At 50.7% G+C, this 18,663-nt stretch overlaps 1 protein-coding gene across 2 annotated transcripts in view; it reads left to right on the top strand.

The window, feature by feature from the left end:
• The window catches only part of SPSB4 (splA/ryanodine receptor domain and SOCS box containing 4), a 68,728-nt gene that overhangs the window by 17,275 nt on the left and 32,790 nt on the right, over positions 1-18,663 (top strand). For both annotated transcript variants that reach the window (XM_007529940.3, XM_060197520.1), the window contains exon 2: positions 2,916-3,690. In XM_007529940.3, the coding sequence (XP_007530002.1) occupies positions 2,997-3,690 (694 nt within the window). In that variant the 5' untranslated portion in view covers positions 2,916-2,996. The remainder of the gene's footprint in view (positions 1-2,915; positions 3,691-18,663) is intronic.

Raw genomic sequence — 18,663 nt, 5'->3', positions numbered from 1 at the left:
AGGTCCGGTTTTTGTAATTGCCTCTCCAATGGACATGGGCATTGACAGTTTAATCCATACTCCCAGCCTGTCCCCATCTTTCCCTACTGGGCAGGGCTCTGGAGAGGTGGGGTTCCAGGGCACATTGGTGAGGTTGGCGTCACGGTGGCATCTGCAGCTTAGTGTTTGGAACCTGTGTTCCTTTGCTTCCTCCTTTCTTGTGGGACTCAGTTCAGTAGTTCTTGTAAGGTGGGGTTGATTGTGGCAAATCCTTTTAGTTCTTCAATATTTGAGAAAATCTTTATTTCTCCCTCATATGTGAAGGATAATTTTGCAGAATACAATATTCGTGGCTGGAATTCCCTCTCCTTTAGAACTTTGAACTTGTCATTCCACTCTTTCCTTGCCTCTAGAGTTTGTGAAATCTAATAAAAGTCTTATGGCTCTGCCTTTGTATGTAACTTCTTTCCTTTCCCTAGCAGTCAGCAAATTTTTTTTCCTTGCTGTTGACTTTTGATAGTTTTACAATCATGTGCCTTGGTGTTGGTCTTTTTGTATTTATAAATCTGGGTGATGGTTCTACCTCTTGAATGAAAATGTTCTGATAGTTTCCTAAGTGAGGGAACTTCTCAGCTAAAATTACTCTGAAAATGGACTCTGGGCCTTTGGCCTTGTCCTCCTCCTCAGATATACCTATCACTCTTATAGTCGATCTTTTGATGGAGTCTGTAATTTCACAGAGTTGCTTCAGTCTTTCAGAACTATTCCACTCCCTCATCTTTGAATTGAAAGATTGGGCTGGCTGTATCTTCTAGGTTGGAGATTATTTCTTCTGAATGTGTGGATCCACTTCCTAAGCCTTCTACCTGGGCATGGATTGCAGTTAGGGTGTCTTTTGCTCCCTGGAGTTCTGACTGAAGAGTTCTGATTTGAAGATTCTTAGTTAACTCTATTATAAGTTCCTCTCTTGTGTTTTTAATTCCATAGTAACGTGCTCTTTTAATTCTTGCTTAAATTCTTGGGAAGTCCTCATCTGTGTAGTCTGTCTCTGAGCATCTCTCTAAATCTGTAATCCCTTGGATTTCCTCTGCTTTGTTTCTGTCTGGCTGATAACAGCATCGTTGGCTGTTTAGTTCTGTTTCTCTGCTTGTGCTTTTTTTGTGCTGGTTATTAATGACCAGAAGGTGGTGCTTTTGTGATCTTTAGGTTTCTCTTGTTTGTATGATCTGCAGGGGGTGCAATGATGTGTGTCTGTGTGTGTGTGGGGGGGGTGGAGGTTGCTTTGGGCTGTCTTGTGGTCACAAATGCCCTGATTTATATTGTGTCCTTTCCTTAAATTCAGAAAGCTAAATCACCCCCTGAGTCAAACACTGAGAGGTTTTAAGCCCCTGTCCCTTGTCTTCCAGCACTAGGAACAATGTTGCTTAGAGTGAAATCGCCAAAATGGCACAGCTCAGCGCCCACACTGCCCAGAGCTCTGATCTGACTTTGCTGCTCTTCAACCCGCACCTGCACCTGCACCCCTTTCTGTTCCACCCGCACTTGAGCACCCACCTTAGGCTGTGGAAATTTCAGCTGTAGATTATGGCTTCAGTTGGGTCTATTGTATTTATTTGTTGTTTTGGGAGAAGAGATGTTTGGTCCCAGTTATTCTATGGCTGCGCCTCCCAGAAGTTCAGGACTGACTTTTGCAGCATTAACTTCCTCCTCTGCCCAAACCCTGCCTTCCACTGGCCATTCTGTGCCCTGGAGCCTGGGCATCAAATGCACACAACTTCATCTAGACTCTGTGACCTTGAGCTAGTTGCTGCTTTTTGGGATTCAACCCTTTTCTAAAATTATTGAAAAGCAAAAAAAAAAGGCAAACAAAAAAATATAAAGAAAACCTGAGGTTGTTGTGTAAAGTACAGGACACAGATCCTGAAGGTTGGTAGCTGCAGTTTGGATTTCAATTCAGTTCCTTATTTGTGGGATGCTGGTGAATTGTTCCCATCTCTGCTCTTTTATCTTACTATGAAGTGAGGACAATATGTCTTGTTATCTATTTTAAAGATTTTAATTTATTTATTAATGAGAGAAGGAGCCAGAGCATCACTCTGGTACATGTTCTGCTGCCAGGGATTAAACTCAGGACCTTGTGCTTGTAAGTCTAGTGTTCTAACCACCTCCTTGGCTATACTCACGTACATTGGTTTTTGTTTTTTTTTCTTTTTCTTTTTTCACCAGAGCACCACTTATCTTTGGCTCTTGGTAGGGCCAGGTGTTGAACCTGGATCCTTCCATAGACAATTGCTGTGTGGTAGCCCACTGTGCCATGCCTCTAATCCTCATTACTATTTTCAGAGATTGTTTGTTTGTTTTACCAGAGCACTGATCAGCTCTGACTTGTGGTGCAGTATTATCTACCCCTGCCTGTGATTTATTTGTTAATGAGAGATAGAACCTGAGCATCACTTTGGGAACATGGAGTGCCGGGAGGCTGAACCTAGGACCTCTTGTTTGAGATACTAAGGCCTTATCCACTGTGTCACTCCCCAGGACCCACATTATTATTGTGGTGGTGGTGGTGATGTTGGGAATTAAACATGGGACCTCAGAGCCTCTGTTTGCATAACCATTATGCTATCTTCCCTGAATCTCTCTGTCTCTATATATTTTATTTAATTTTAATTTAATTTTATTTTATTTTTCACCAGAGCACTGTTCAGCTCTGGCTTATGGTGGGGTGGGGAACTGAGCCTGGGATTTAGAAACCTCAGACAGGAGAGTCTCTTTTCGTAACCATTATGCCATCTACCCCGCCCAAATTTTAAATAAATAAAATAATTATTATTACTGCGTGCACGGGGCTCCGGGGAGGCTTGGACAAGTGTGACTATAGGTGGGCAAGTCTGACTAATAGCTGCTGCCCTAACCCGTGCTCTGTCTGTTCCTAGGAGTTTGGGTCCCGTGCCAGCCCCGAGAGGCAGCGGCGGTGAGCAGGCCGGGAAGCCGGGTGCCCAGCGCTGGCCGTGACCATGGGCCAGAAGCTGTCCGGGAGCCTCAAGTCAGTGGAGGTGCGCGAGGCGGCTCTGCGGCCGGCCAAGCGCGAGTTGCGCGGGGCTGAGCCCTGGCGGCCGGCGCGCCTGGACCAGCTGCTGGACATGCCAGCGGCCGGCACGGCAGTGCAGCTGCGCCACGCCTGGAATCCCGAGGACCGCTCGCTCAACGTCTTCGTCAAGGACGACGACCGGCTGACCTTCCACCGCCACCCGGTGGCGCAGAGCACCGACGGCATCCGCGGCAAGGTGGGGCACGCGCGGGGCCTACACGCCTGGCTCATCCACTGGCCTGCCCGCCAGCGCGGCACCCACGCCGTGGTCGGGGTGGCCACGGCCCGTGCGCCCCTGCACTCGGTGGGCTACACGGCGCTGGTGGGCAGCGACGCCGAGTCGTGGGGCTGGGACCTGGGCCGCAGCCGCCTCTACCACGACGGCAAGAACCGGCCCGGGGTGGCCTACCCCGCCTTCCTGGGCCCCGACGAGGCCTTCGCGCTGCCCGACTCGCTGCTGGTGGTGCTGGACATGGACGAGGGCACGCTCAGCTTCGTGGTGGACGGCGAGTACCTGGGCGTGGCCTTCCGCGGCCTCAAGGGCAAGAAGCTGTACCCGGTGGTGAGCGCCGTGTGGGGACACTGCGAGGTCACCATGCGCTACATCAATGGCCTCGACCGTGAGTTCCTGGGGACGGGGCAGGGGGACCCCGCAGGAGTGCTTAGAGCAGTTCGGGCATAGGGTGCGTGCAACGTGAGCTTGAATTATTTTGATTTTGATTTTTTTTTAATTTTTTGCCTCCTGGGTTATTGCTGGGGCTCAGTGCCTGCACTATGAATCCACTGCTCTTGGAGGCTTTTTCCATTTTTGTTGCCCTTATTGCTATTGCTGTTGTTCGATAGGACAGAGAGAAATCGAGAGAGGATGGGAAGACAGAGAGGGGGAGAGAAAGGTAGACACCTGCACACCTGCTACACTGCTTATGAAGTGAGCCCCCCTCCCCCCCGCAGGTTGAGGATCCAGGGGGCTGGAACCCAGATCCTTTCACAGGTCCTTGCACTTTGCTGTGATGTATGCTTACCCCACTGTGCTACCGCCTGGCCCCCATTTTTGCTTTTTTAATGCCAGAGCACTGTTCAATTCTGACTTGTGCTGGTACAGGGATTGAACCAGGGACTTTCAGTGCCTCAGGCATAAGTCTCTGCATAACTGTTATGCTACCTCCTCTCCCTCCCCCCCTTTTTTTTTCAATACCAGTTCTGGCTTATGGTTGTATGTGGGATTGAACCTGGAACCTCCAAGCTGTAGACATGAGAATCTTTTTTGCATATAACCACAATGCTGTTACCAAACCCCCATGTGTTTCATTCTTGATTCTCTCCTGTGCTGGCTGGTTGCAAATTGGTGATTGGGATGAAAGGTTAACCCAGTGGGAGTCTCCTGAACCCTCAGGTGGGCCTCTTGCCCACTGATTCACTCTCAGGTGTCCTCTATGGCTTGGTTATCACTGGGGCTCAGCTCCTATATGCCAAATCCATCTTCCCCCTTGCCTCCTCTACCCCCTTTATTTCATAAGACAGGAATGGAGAGGGCCACGGAAGATAGAGAGGGAGAGAGACAGAGACATCTGCAGCACTGCACCACCAGTCATGAAGCTTCTCCTCTGCAATGGGGCCTGGGGGCTTGAATCCAGGTCCTTGCGCATGGTAATGTGTGCACTCAGCTGGGTTCGCCACTATGGGTGCCACTCCTCATCCTCGCCCCCCTCCCAACTTAATTTGTTGGCTTGATCAGAGAGTGCTGCTCAGCTCTCAATGTTAGTGAGACTGGAGACCAGCAGTTTAACTCATCGAAAATTGAGGTACAGTGAGCTCACTCAAGGTCACATTGCTGGGAAATGGGGGGGGCAGGCTCACCCCAAAGCCGGCTGTGCTACACAAGGCTGATCCAGTCAGAGGTCTGTGAACCCCCGGTTCCTATCTGTCCCCAGCTCTTGTCCCCTCCTCCTGCCTCTTCCCGGCCTCTCCATCCACAGCCCTCAGACCTCCTGCCTGGCTAGGTGCACTGTGGCTTAGAGGCTGCATCAGTGGTGGCTGTGAATTGGGCTGCTCTGGCCATGGAGAGAGAGTCACAGAGTGTTCTAACTGCTGTGAGCTTTTAGGATCCCTGCAGGGAAGCCAGGATTCAGACTCTGCCCTGAGCTGGTTTGCAGGGGATGTCTCTCTTCCCCTCTGCTCCTCTCTCCTTGGGATAGAGTGACTGTTTCACATCTTGGAGTTCCTGGGTGGTGAGGAGTGATAAAGGTGAGGGCCTCTCCAGACAGAAAGAGGCGGCGGCGTGCAGAGGAGCTTGGATTGGAAAGTCACCCACACTCTGAGCCAGGGCCAGGTATCTTCCTCATTATGTCACCACTTTTAACTGAGCCACCGGAGATACCTGGAGGGGGTGTTATGGCTCCTGTCTCCATTTTATAAAGGATGACATGGGAGTCAAGAGTTTTTCTTGAGACTGAAGCTGGACGAGGGCCTTGCTGCCTAGTGTCAGTGAAGGCCACTCTTTCACACCAGCATGAAGGGCAATCTGCCTTCATGCCTTTCCAGGTGCAGCCAGAGACCCCCTCCCTCCAGGAGTTTCCACCTTTTACACAGTGGAGGTGGAGGTGGGGGAGGGCAGGAAAGCTGAAAGCTGCGTAGGGGGTAATCAGAGAAGGGGTCAGAGGATCCCAGATCTTCCCCATCCAGGCACGGTTCTTCCTCGGGGACCAAAGCCCAACCAGGGGCTGAGCCAGCAGCAGTCAAGTGAGGACACTGTCCCTTTGTGCTATAAGCTGCTCAAGTGCCCCTCCCTCACCCCCAGGGCCACACCAGGCATCTGGGGGTCCTGATTCAAAACCACACAGCAGCCAGAACCAGAGCTGCACCTGCCTTCTGCTGCCCCGAGTCAGGCCTGATGTGTCAGTGCCCTGGGTGGGGGTGGGGACCTAGGATCTCAGGCCTGACTGCAGAGAAGGGCACGTTCCCTGCGGGAGCCGAGGAGACTATATTTCTAGCCTTCATTCCTGGATGGCTTAATTGATCTGCCAACAAGTATTTATTGAGCTGGTGTGGCAGCTCAGCGGAGGCGGCTGGCCGCCAGCCAGAGCTTCTGGTATTGATGGAGTCCAGAGGGTGTGTCCTTCTGGGACTCCTGCAAGGTCACCATCCCTTTGCCAGGGTGGTACTGGTGGCATATACCAAGCTTGCCCCCTTCCCTTGGACCCCGTGTGCCTCTGGGCCATGCAATCTTGCAGCCTTGCAGATAGTAGCCTGTCTTCTCTTCCCTGAACCCTATCCATCCTGGCCTCCCCTTCACGCATGCCCCCTGCCAGGCCCGGCCTGTGCACAGCCCAGCCATGCACTTGCTTTCCAGGGGGACTGCTTAGGAAGCCACAAAGACCAGGATGGTGATGCTGGAAGCCTGGCTACTGGTGGTGGGGTGAGGAGATGGACAGGGCAGGTACATTTACTATTGTACATTTACTATTGGAAGGATAACAAGGTTGTCGAGGGAAGCACCCCCTCCCAGGGCTCCACAGCCACCCTCGGCATCCATGCATCTATTTCTCATGCATCCTTCCAGAATTTTGTGTCAGTTTCACTTTTTGCATGTTGTGTTTTATTAGTCATCACCTGAGCTTTACCACTCCAGGATGACTTTTTTTCAGACAGAGAAAAGGAAAGACACCCCAGCACCGAAACTTCTCCTGTGTGGTGGAAGCCAGTCTTGGACCTGGGTGGCGTGCATGGCAAAGCAGATGCACTACCAAGCCGAGCTATTGGGCAGGCCCCACAGGGCTCTATTTCAGAATGCAGTCCGTGCACGTGAACTGGTGGGGAGGCCACAAGCACACTGGTGGGCTGAGCTCATCGGGGGCCCTCTAGCCCTTAACAACAGGGTTTTAAGCTAGGCAAGTGGACTTAGTGGGAAGACTTTACTTTTCAGGTTTTGTTTTGTTTTTGCTTCCACGGTTATCACTGGGGCTCAAACCGGGATCCTTAGACAGATCCTTGCACTTCACGCCATGTGTGCTTAACCCACTGCACTACCACCCGACCCCTGTCTTTTCAGTTTTAAAGATGTGTTTGTCTGTTAGTGTGTGTGTGGGAGGACGGAGACGGGGAGGTGTGAGGTGAGGGTGGCACCCCTCTGGCATGTGCGATGCAGGGCATCAAACCCTGGACCTCATGCCTCCAAGGCCAGTACTTAGCAGTGCCACCTGCCTGGCACAGTGACAGGAGCTGTATCTACCCATGGCCCCACCCTCATAGATGCAGTCAGCCTCGCATGGTGGCTTGCTGCCTCCCCGCCTGTGAAGCAGAGCTCTGACTTTTCAGCTGCATGTGAATTTGCAGCAGTGAGGGTGGACCTGAGCGTCAGTCAGGAAATCTACTCCATCCTTCCGTAGCAGATATACCAGCACTGGGTGCTCCAGGGGTGCTGTGCTGGAGTGGGGCTGTGGACCTCCACCTCGCCGCTTCTCTCTCTAAAATATTAAGAGTGTGTTCTGTCACTGCTGCTAAGAGTAGTAGTTCTGGAGTTGGGTGGTGGCATACCCAGTTGAGCACACACATTACCACACACAAGGACCCAGGTTCAAGTCCTTGGGTCCTCACTTGTGGGGCTGGGGTCAGGGAAGGGGGGAGCTTCACAGTCAGTGATGCAGGTCTGCAGGTCTCTTTCTCTCTCTCTCTCTCTTGTTTCCCCCCTCTCAATTTCTCTCTGTTCGATCAAATAAAAGAAGAAAACAGTGGGGTAGGGAGGCCACAAATCGACTGGGAGCCGTAGATTTATTGTACGGGCACCAAGCTTCAGCGTTAACCCCTGTGGCAAAATAAATAATCAGGGCCAGGTGGTGGCAGATCTGGTTAAGCAAGCAAGCACCTATGTTACAATGGGCAAAGATCTGGGTTCAAGCCCCTGGTCCCCACCTGCAGGGGGAAAGCTTCAAAGTGGTAAAGCAGTGCTGCTGGTGTCTCTCTGTCTCCCCCTTCCTCTCAATTTCTGGCTGTCTCTATCCAATAAATAAAGATAATTAAAAATAAATAAATAAATAAGTAGTTCTTTGAGATAAGGGTTGCCCCATAGCCCTCTTGGATAGCTCCCCACTCCCCCCACCCCCGGACAGAGTACATAGTAAGTGATCAGTAAACCATGGCAAGTCGCTGGCCACCTAGTACCAGCATGACTCCTTTTCTCTCCGCTGCCCTGGGGAGGAGGCTCAGTTGGCCAGGACAGAGAGGGGTTAGCTGTGAGCTGCTGCCCCTGAAGGCCTGACCCCTGAGGAGCCGCAGTCCCCACCTCTCATTGTGCTGCCTGCACAACACATCTGTCCCCACAAGCTGTCCCCACAAGTGGAGGCTGCCTGCTGGGCTGGGCCATTCAATCCCAGCCTTTGCATTCAGAAACTGGCCCTCTCCTTTGTTTTCCACACACAGAGAAAAAGAACAGACTCTCCAGTGGAAAAAAAAAATTCTCTCTCCCAGCCATCCCTGCTCTGAGGGGTTCTGCCCATTCACACAGCCCCGAGGACAGGAGCGGAGCGGGATCAGGACCACAAGAGAGTTTTGTGCAGGGGACCACACAGGGTGTGGGCTGTGGAGTGCAGGGTGTGACCAGATGAGCTGGGCTCAGTGCATCCACCCTGAGAGGGTTTCCTCATCGGAGTCAGTTTCCTCATCTGTAAGAGGGAGAGGCCGTTGGCCACAAAACATTAGGGCCATGGATAAAATGCAGAGCACAACAGGGCTGGTGCCTAGCCCACAGTGGGAACTGAGAGCAGTCAGGAACTTTCCAGGTCTTGTATCCATAAATGGATAAAGTGACTCAGTGTTGAGATAGTTCAGTGGCTAAATTATTGAACTCAGAGGCATGAGGTCCTGAGTTCAGTCCTTGGCATCACATGTGCCAGAGTGATGCTGTGGTTCCCACTCTCTCTCTCTCTCTCTCCCTCCCTCTCCTCTCTCCCTCTCTCTCTCTCTCCCTCCCTCCCTCTCCTCTCTCCCTCTCTCCCTCTCTCCCTCTCTTCCCTTCTCTCTCTCCACCTCTCTCTCTCTTTCTCTCTCACCCTCTCCCCCCACCCCTCTGTCTTTCCCTCCCTTACCAGAACACTGCTCAATTCTGGTTTATGGTGGTGCAAGGGATTGAACCTGGGCCTTGGAGACTCAGGCATGAGAATCTGTACGCATAGTCGAAAAAAGAAACCTCAGATTCATTTTATTTTACTAGAGCACTCTTCAGCTCTAGCTTATGGTAGTGCTGGGCTTTGAACCTAGGATTTTGGAGCCTTAGGCATGAATGTTGTTTACATAACCACTATGCTATCTCTGTAGTCCAGAAACTCTATACTTCAGGTCGACTTTTTCAGACAGGGAGAAAGACACTTTAGCACCAAAGCTTCCTTCAGTGTGTTGAGGCCAGGTCATGCCCATGACAGAGCAGGGCACTATCTGTCCGGCCTCTGAAATGAACATTTAAGGGAAATGTCAGTGCTATTAAATGTGGAAACAGTGATTCTTAGTGCATCTCACTCCACCCTGGTTTGGAGACACGATGGAAGTAACAGCGAAGGCACCAAGGTCACTGAGTTTGTCACAGATGCTGGGAGTGTTCATCTTTCTTTGTGACTGGCTTCTGGGAACTCCCAGCCAGGTATCTGCTTCAGGTGTTTCTCCTTTCTGTGTGTGTGTCTGTTTCTATCTTTCTTTCTTCCTTCCTTCCCTTTTAAAATTTTTTTTTAATTATCTTTATTTATTGGATGGAGACAACCAGAAATCAAGAGGGAAGGGGGTGATAGAGAAGGAGAGGGACAGAGAGACATCTGCAGTTCTGCTTCACCACTTGCAAAACATTCCCCCTGCAGGTAGAAACCAGGGTCCCAAACCCTGTTCCTTGCACATTGTGACATGTGCGCTCAACCAAGTGTGCCACCACCCTCCCCCCTTCCTTCCTTTTAAAAGTTTTACTTAATTAATTTAAGATGCCTATATGCGTATGACAGAGAATGAAAAAGGAGGGGGCCAGATGGTGGCGCACCTGGTTGAGCGTGCCTGTTACAGTGCGTAAGGACCCAGGTTTGAGTCCCCGGTCCCCACCTGCAGAGGGAAAGCTTTGTGAATGGTGAAGCAGGGCTGCAGGTGTCTCTTTTTCTCTACCTTGCCCTCCCTTCTCAATTTCTGTCTCTACCCAACAAATAAATAAAGATGATTTTTTTTAATTCCACCAAAAAAGGAGGGAGAAGGACCAGTCACTGCTCAGCTCTGGTGTAAGGCAATGCTGGGGATTGAACCCACAGTCTCTAGAGCCTCAGGCTCATACTTTTGTTGCTCCAGATGCTTTGGATCCCATGGAGGTCCTTTGGATCCCATGGAGGCCTATTGAATGTGTCCTTGCAGCTGTTTCCACGTGGCTACCTTATAGGAATAAACTACCGCCCCCCCCCCCCAACATACTAGGTCAGTGGTGGGATGGTCACTTTTAGATCTTGGTGGGGGGCAAGGTGGCCCAGATACACTTCTGGGGTTTGGCGGGAGGGTTCAGGCCAGAACAGGCTGTCTAGTCCAGCCACCTTTTCCGGGTGGAGCTGAGTGGACCTGGGGGCTGGGAAGGATTTGCACAAGGTCACCACCAGCTAGTCTGCAGCAGAACCTGGACTGGCTACCCCATGGAAATGCACCTCCCCAGAAGAGAGAAGTGAGAATTCTCTCTCTTTCTTTTTCCCTTGTTTGTTTTTTCATGAAGCCCAGAGGCCTTGTGCATGTGCAGTTTCACTGCTCAGGGCTGGTTTTTGTTTGTTTATTTGTTTTTTAGCAGATAGAAGAAAGCCAGCAATGAGTCTTAGCTACTGTCACAGTGACAAAGGGTGAGGCCATCAGGAAAGGGGTGGGGATCTGAGTCCCTGAGCCTGTCCTTCTGTTTCTCCTTCTCCTCCCATCTCCTCTTCTGTTCTTTTCTTCCTTTTTCTTTTTTTCTTCTATTTAAAAATAATTTTAATTAATTAATTTTTTTAGCATAGGGAGAAATCGAGGAAAGGGAGGGAGGGAGAGAGAGAGAGAAAGAGAGAGAGACCTGAAAGCCTGCTTCAGCTATTGTGAAGCTTCCTCCTGCAGGCATGGACCAGGGGCTTGAACCTGGGTCTTGACACACTGTGATTTTACATGTGCACTTTACCAGATGTGCTACTATCTGCCTCCCCACCCCCTTTATTATTTTATTGTCACCAGCATTCTCAGTGGGACCCAGTGCCTGCATGATGGATCCACTGCTCCTGGCAGCTTATTTATTTATTTACTTTCCTTTCTTTATTAGATAAGACAGAGAGAAATTAAGAGATAGAGAGAGTCTCAAAAGAGGCATTTACAGGGGAGCAGGGGCTTAAACAAGGTTCTTGCACATGGTAACGTGAATGCTTAACCATTACGTCACCAACCCTTTCTTCCTTCTCTACTCCCCTTCCTCCCTCCTTCCTCCCTCCTCTCCTTCCTTGCTTCCTTCCTTCCTTTCTCTTTCTTTCTTGCTTACCTTTCTTTCACCAGAGCACTGCTCAGGCCTGGCTTGTGGTGGTGCCCGAGATTGGAGCCTCAGCTGAAAGTCTGTTGTACAGCCACAGTGTAGTTTCCCCTGCCCTGTCCGGAGCACAGAACCGCTGGAGTTAAGTTCAGCCCAATGTAGGGCTCTCTCACCAATCTCTGCTCCCCACCACCACCCCTCCCAGACTGTGGCAGATAGTCCTTTGGGCACCCGACTTCACTGAGCTGGGTACTGCAGGAAAAAAAGCTTGGGGGAGAGTGAACACACCGCTGAGGGACGTCCAGGGTGCCTGCAGGTGGACAGCCCCTGTCTTCCCTGGCTACTCACCTTGTCTTGGTCCCTGGTTAGTGCAAGGGCCTTGACTGCAGGCCTGTGGGCCACTGAGGAGCCATCTATCCCAGCCCCTCCTCACAACAGCAAGGGACCCTGAGGTTCTAGGACTTGGTAGGTGATTTATTTGCCAGGGGTGAAAATCAAGCCGGGACATCCTGAGCTGAGCTGAGGAAATCTGCCCACTGGCCCTGCAGCGACTCGTTCCTGGGGTGTCAGCTCTGGAGACAGAGCGGTGAGGCCTGGGGCAGGGCTGACCAGGTGCCTGGCGCCCTCCCCACCACTCTGAGGCCAGTGACACCCCAGAGAGCAGCAGGCGAGAGGCCGTCCTTGTCCCCACTCCGGAGTCTGTAAGCAGCTGTGTTTGTGTCAGTCTGTGGAGCCTGGTCGAGTTCCAAATTTGACCCATTTTCCTGAGATTTCTCCTTAAAGTGCACATTGTGGGGGTGTTGGGGTCTCTCCTGGTGTTGAGTGAGGCACGTGACAGCTCTGCCAGAGTCCTGGCCTGTCCAGCAGGGCATGGGAAGTACTGATAACATCCTGAAGTGTGTGTGGGAGGGGTAGAGTCACACCAGGGTGGGCTCCCCTTAGAGGAGCTGGGGTTCGAGTGGGATTCCTTTGGAGATCCAGAGACCCAGTAGCCTTGGAAATGGGGTGAGTGTGTGAAGTAGTAGGTGGGCTGGGGAGCCCAGCTTCCACATTCTTTTTTTCTTTTTTAAATATTTTGTTTATTAATGAGAAAGGAGAGAGAGAACCAGACATCACTCTGCTACATGTGCTGCCAGGGATTGAACTCAGGACCCCATACCCGAGAGTCCAATGCTTTATCCACTGCACCACCTCCTGGACCACTATATATTTTTTAATATTTATTTATTTATTCCCTTTTGTTGCCCTTGTTGTTTTATTGTTGTAATTATATTGTTGTTATTGATGTCATTATTGTTGGATAGGACAGAGAGAAATGGAGAGAGAAGGGGAAGGCAGAGAGGGAGGAGAGAAAGATAGACACCTGCAGACCTACCTCACTGCTTGTGAAGCGACTCCACTGCGGGTGGAGAGCCAGGGGCTCGAACTGGGATCCTTACACCTGTCTTTGCAATTTGCGCCACCCACTGTGCTACCACCTGACTCCCCATTCTTCTTCTTTTTTTTTTTTTTTACTTTTCTTTCTCCTTCCAACTTGATTTCTTTTTATTTTTTTATTAGTGATTTGATATTGATTTACAAAGTGACATGTCAACAGGGGTATAATTTCACACCATGCCCACCAACAGAGTTCTGGATCCCCAATCCCTCCATTGCAGTCCACCAAAGTTCTCCCAAGGTTTCAGACATCTCTATAGTTATCTGTCTACATTTGTGCATAATTACTCCCCTTTTCTTTTATTATTTTTTAATGTTTATTTCTTCCTTTTTGTTGCCCTTGTTGTTTTTTTATTGTTGTGGTTATTGTTGATGTCATTGATGTCAGAGAAATGGAGAGAGGGGGGAAGAGAGAGAGGGGGAGAGAAAGATAGACATCTGCAGACCTGCTTCACCCACCCACCACTTATGAAGCAACTCCCTTGCAGGTGGGGATCCAGGGGCTTGAACCAGGATCCTTACACCGGTTCTTGCGCTTTGCACCATGTGCACCTAACCCGCTGCGCTACTGTCCGACTCCCAATTGCCCCCTTTTTCTTCCAGGTCCAGTCCTTTCTTCCCCTCTAAATCACATATAACCCTATTATTAAATCCAAACATCTCCCCTTTTTGTCCTCTTCCTCTGGGACCTGATGGAGTTGGAGTTCAGAGCCCTTTTATCTTCTTCCTCTAATCACTTCTCCCCCACTGGGAGTATGGATCAAAATTGGTTTTTGGGGTGCAGAAGGTAGGAGTTCTGGCTTCTGTAATTGCTTCTCTGCTGGACTTGGACATTGGCAGGTCCATCCATATCCCCAGTCTGTTTCTATCTTTTCCTAGTTGGGTAGAGCTCTGGAGAGGTGAGCTTCCAGGACACATAGGTGAGATCATCCACCCAGAGAAGTCAGAATGGGATCATGGTAGCATCTGCAACTTGGTGTCTGGAAGGTGGCGGGACATAAAGTGAAACAAAATGGTTAATAAACAGGAACCCAAAGGTAGATGCAGAGCAGGTGACATTAAGAATCTTAGAATAGAAGGAAGCTAGGAAATTCATTTTAAGCCTGTTTCTAGGGGCCTACGCCTATGGTAGTTTTTGCTTGAGTTTGATAGCTAGCATGAAGTTGGATAAAAAAACATTGTCAGAGAAAATGGTGTCAGAGTAGAGAAACGGGCTAGAAAGTTGGATTAGAGCAGGGAGTATTCTCCCACTCTTGAAAATATTCTGTGGCCCTCTGCCTGGCCCTTGAGCACTGGTTTTCTCGGGTCTTGACTTAAAGCCCAGGGAGCCTCCCTGCCTGGGTATCTCCCTAGCTGGCTGCCTGTTGGTTGCCTCCTGTTCAGGGATCTTGTCTCAGGACAGTGCACACAACCATGATGGTGGCTGTCTCTCACTGCCCCGGGGCTCTGCATTTGTGTGTGTGTGTGTGTGTGTGTGTGTGTGTGTGTGTGTGTGTGTGTGTGTGACAAGAGTGCCAGGTGACCATGCCATCAGCATCTGAAGCTGCTTTACTGTCAGGCCCTGGTTCAAGCATCCCCAGCACTCTACATATGAGTACTACAGCATAGGGGAAGCTTCCAGATGTGATCTCTCTCTCTCTCTCCCTTTGCCTCAAGGGTTATTACTAGAGCTTGCTGCCTGTACTGCAAATGCACCACTCCCGACAGCTATTTTTTTCTTCAATAGGACAGAGAGAAATTGAGAGGGGGAGGGGAGAAAGAGAGGGAAAGAGAAAGATAAACACCTGCAGACCTGCTTCACCGATTGTGAAGCATCCCGCTACAGGTGGAGAGTGCAGGGCTAGAGCTGGAGATCCTTGCACTGGTCCTTGCGCCTAGTATTATATGAACTTAACTGGATCACTGCCCGGCCCCTCTCTGTCTCTCTGTGGGAAAAGCTGGCCCTGAGTGGTGAACAGCACACAGTCGCCTCTCCCACCCACCCCCTGCAGTGCCAGTGGAGAAAAGGGCAAATCCCAAACTCACCTCCTGGGTGGCCCTGGCTGCATTCCAGGGCTCCCTGGCTACGTGTGGTGGCAGGACTGGACAGTCCCAGCGGGGCCCAAACCGCCAGTGAAGAGCGTGGCTTTAGAGCCACATGGAGGGGGGCTTATAAGCGGGCTAGGAGACTCGGGGGGCCTAGCAGGAAGCAGGCTCAGCCTCTTTCTGTGCACCCCAGTAGAGCCAGCGTGCCCCAAGGCTGACAGCTCAGGGGTGGGGAGAGGGTCAGAGGTCTTGCTGGGCTATCCCAGGAGACAAAGACAAGGCATGCCAGGAATTCCAGGGGGGGGGGCAGGGGAAAGGCAGCTGCCTTCTGGAAACAGCTGCCTGTCCCTCTCAGACCATGTCCTTGGGTGAGTCCCTGAGCCCACCCAGTCTCCACCTCCTGGCAGGTGAGAGGGGAGGAATGAGAGACGGTGGTGGTGGAGGAGGCCTCCTGAGAATGGAAATGGGAGGTTGCCCTGGCTCTTTTCTGGTTCTGAGGCATCCTCCCTGTCTCCTGGTCGGCTCAGGACGGCAGGATGGATATTTTGCAAATAAACTCCAGAGTGTTTGGTAAAAAGGGTTTAGTAAAGGAAGCAGCAAGTAAGAATTATTAAGAGGACACCGAGGAGACCGAGGCTTTAGGAGGTAACTGCAGAGAAACATTTATTGCCACCAGGGTTATCGCTGGAGCTCAGTGCCTGCACAGCTCCACTCCCAGCATTTTTTTTTTTTTTTTTTTGATAGAGGGTGAGAGCAGAGAGAAGGAGAGACACCTGCAAGACTACTCATGAAGCTTCCCAGGTGGGAACTAGGAACTTAAAGCTGGTTTCTGGGCCATGGTGATAGCGGCATTCTACTGAGTGAGTCCTGTGGAGAAACATGAAAAGACGTTTGATTTTAGTCCCCTTGGCTCACCCACCCGCCTCGATGTTGGTAATTGGTCAGATCATATTCTCACTGGGGAAAGTGGGCGCTGCTTAGGGTTTTTCTCCGGTGGGTGGTCTGGCTCTGGCCACAGGTGCTCTCTGTTCTTCACTTTTTCCTCCCTAGTTTGGTGCAGTACCTGCTACTATTTATTTGGTGCCTGCCATCTTTCACAGTTTTCTTTCTTTAAATATTTTGTTTATTTTATTTTAATGAAAGTGATACAGAGAGAGAGAGAGAGTGTGAGAGACCGACCAGAGCACTGCTCAGCTCTGGCTTATAGTGGGGCTGGGGATTGAACCTTGGACCTCAGAGCTGCTGCAGGCACAAGTCTTTCACATCACCACTATGGTGTTTCCCCAGCCCACCAGTCCTGAGCACACAGTCAACCTTCTACCCTGTGACCAGGTGGCAGCTGGACAGAATGATCCTGTTGGCTGCCTGGTAGCCTAGCGCTGGCTGTTTTGGGGGGACCTAGCAGAGCTACCCAGCGTGGAGTGACACTTTCCTTGTTTTGACACATATGTGCATCTGGCCAGAGCTTTCTGTCATGTTCTGCAGCCGAGGCCCATATGGGGCTCTGACCTCAGCTCCCTGAATGCAAACAAATCAAGGGCAGAGGTCAAAAGCCAGAGCTGAACCTCAAGGCATCTCCCTGTCTGCACTCAGATTGGCAGGAAGTGACCTGGTGTCCAGTTTCACTGGGAGCCCTGCCCCCCACACCCAGTCTGCACCCCAGGCTCCCTGTCTGCATTCCTACTCCAGAAGTGGCAGTGCTGGCTGGCTTGTGGATTGTGTTCCTGCTGAGGTCTGGCGGGTCACTGATCCCACCCCCGTCATGCAGAGGGGACATGTATCCCGCCCGAGCCATCTGTCCCCCTCCGAGCTGTGCTTCTCAGCGAAGCTGAGCACTGGCCAGGTGCCCACCATCTGGCCCTAGTTAAGAGCTGCGGAGACGATCAGGTTCTTGAACCCAAGTCATTGTGCTAACACCTCCTGGTTAGAGATGAGGAAACTGAGGCCACGAGAGACAGAGGGAGTGGCTGCTGGTGGAATTCAGACCCTGGGTCAGTGACTTCCTTGCAGTCAGGCACTGACCCCCTTGCATCCTCCCGCAGGTTTCACCTCTGCCCTAGCCACGTGCTCACCCTTATTCTCTGCCAGCCATGGCTGCCCCTTCTCCAGGCTCAGATGTCAACTTCATTCTAACATTTATTCATTTAAGTCATGGGAGTGGAGGGGGTTGGGGAAGAACACACGTGACCCTGGGGATCAAACTGGAAGGCCATGGGTATGCAAGTCCTGCACTCCACCAGCTGAGCTGTTTCCCCTGTTGTCCAATTTCATTTTAATGAATAATTTTTTAAAGAATTTTCTTTTTAATATTTATTTTCCCTTTTGTTGCCCTTGTTGTTTTATTGTTGTAGTTATTGGTGTTGTCTTTGTTGGATAGGACAGAGAGAAATGGAGAGAGGAGGGGAAGACAGAGAGGGAAAGAGAAAGATAGACACCTGCAGATCTGCTTCACCGCCTGTGAAGTGACTCCCCTACAGGTGGGGAGCCAGGGGGCTCGAACTGGATCTTTCTGCCAGTCCTTGTGCTTTGCGCCACCTGCACTTAACCCACTGTGCTACCACCCAACTCCCATGAATAAATTTTTAAACTAATTAGTTAATTTTTATTTTTATTGCCACCAGGGTTATTGCTGGGGTTATTGCATGCACAACAAGTCCACCACTTCTGGTACTCTTTCTTCCTTTCTTTCTTTCTTTCTTTCTTTTCCTTTTCTTTTCCTTTCCTTTAACTTTTAGTTTCTAGAACAGAGAGAAATTGACAATGGAGGGGGAGACAGAAAGGGAAAGAGACAGAGAAACACCTGCAACACTGCTCCACCACTCGTGAAGCTTCCCTCTGCAGGTGGGTACTGGGAATTTGAACCCTGGTCTTCTTTGCAAACTGTAACATGTGCCTTCAACCAGGTGTACCACCACCTGGGCCCCAATGATCTGATTTTTAAAAAAATTTATTGTTGTTGTTGTCTGCAGGGCTTCACTGCTCTAAGTCTACTTATTCACATAGAAAGAGACAGGAGTAGATACCACAGGACTGGTTTTCTCTAGCGCAGTGGGGACCAGGCTCAAAACTTGGTGGTGTGCACATGACGAAAAGGTGCACTATCCAGGTGAGCTATTTGTGAGAGAGACAAGAGCATTGCCCTACAATCTTTTTTTTTTTTTCCCTCCAGGGTTATTGCTTGGGTTCAGTGTCTGCACTGCTTCTGGTAGCCATATTTTTCCCATTGTTGCTGCTGTTGTTGTTGGATAGGACAGAGAGAAACTGAGGGGAGAGGGGAAGACAGAAAGTGGGAGATAAGATTGACACCTGCAGACCTGCTTCACCATTTACGAAGCGACCCCCCTGCAGGTGGGAGCCGGGGCTCAAAACGGGATCATTGTGCAGGTCCTTGCGCTTTGCACCATATGTGCTTTACGTGGTGCTCCCTGCCTGGCCCTGGCCCCACAATCCTATACAGTGTCTGGGGATCAAACCCAGGACCCTAACACATGCAAGGCACGTGTCTTTCCACTGAGCTGCCTCCACACCCAGCCTACCTTGTATTTAAAAAAAAAAGCTGGGAAGCAATGACAGAAGCCAGACCTTCCACCTTCTGCAACCCACAATGATGCTGGGTCCATCCTCCCAGAGGGATGGAGAATGGGAA

The sequence above is a fragment of the Erinaceus europaeus genome, chromosome 9, assembly GCF_950295315.1.
Source record: "Erinaceus europaeus chromosome 9, mEriEur2.1, whole genome shotgun sequence".
In the NCBI taxonomy this organism is placed as follows: Eukaryota; Metazoa; Chordata; class Mammalia; order Eulipotyphla; family Erinaceidae; genus Erinaceus; species Erinaceus europaeus.
Note: the sequence above shows the minus strand (reverse complement) of the source record. Positions and strands in the feature narration are given on the sequence as shown.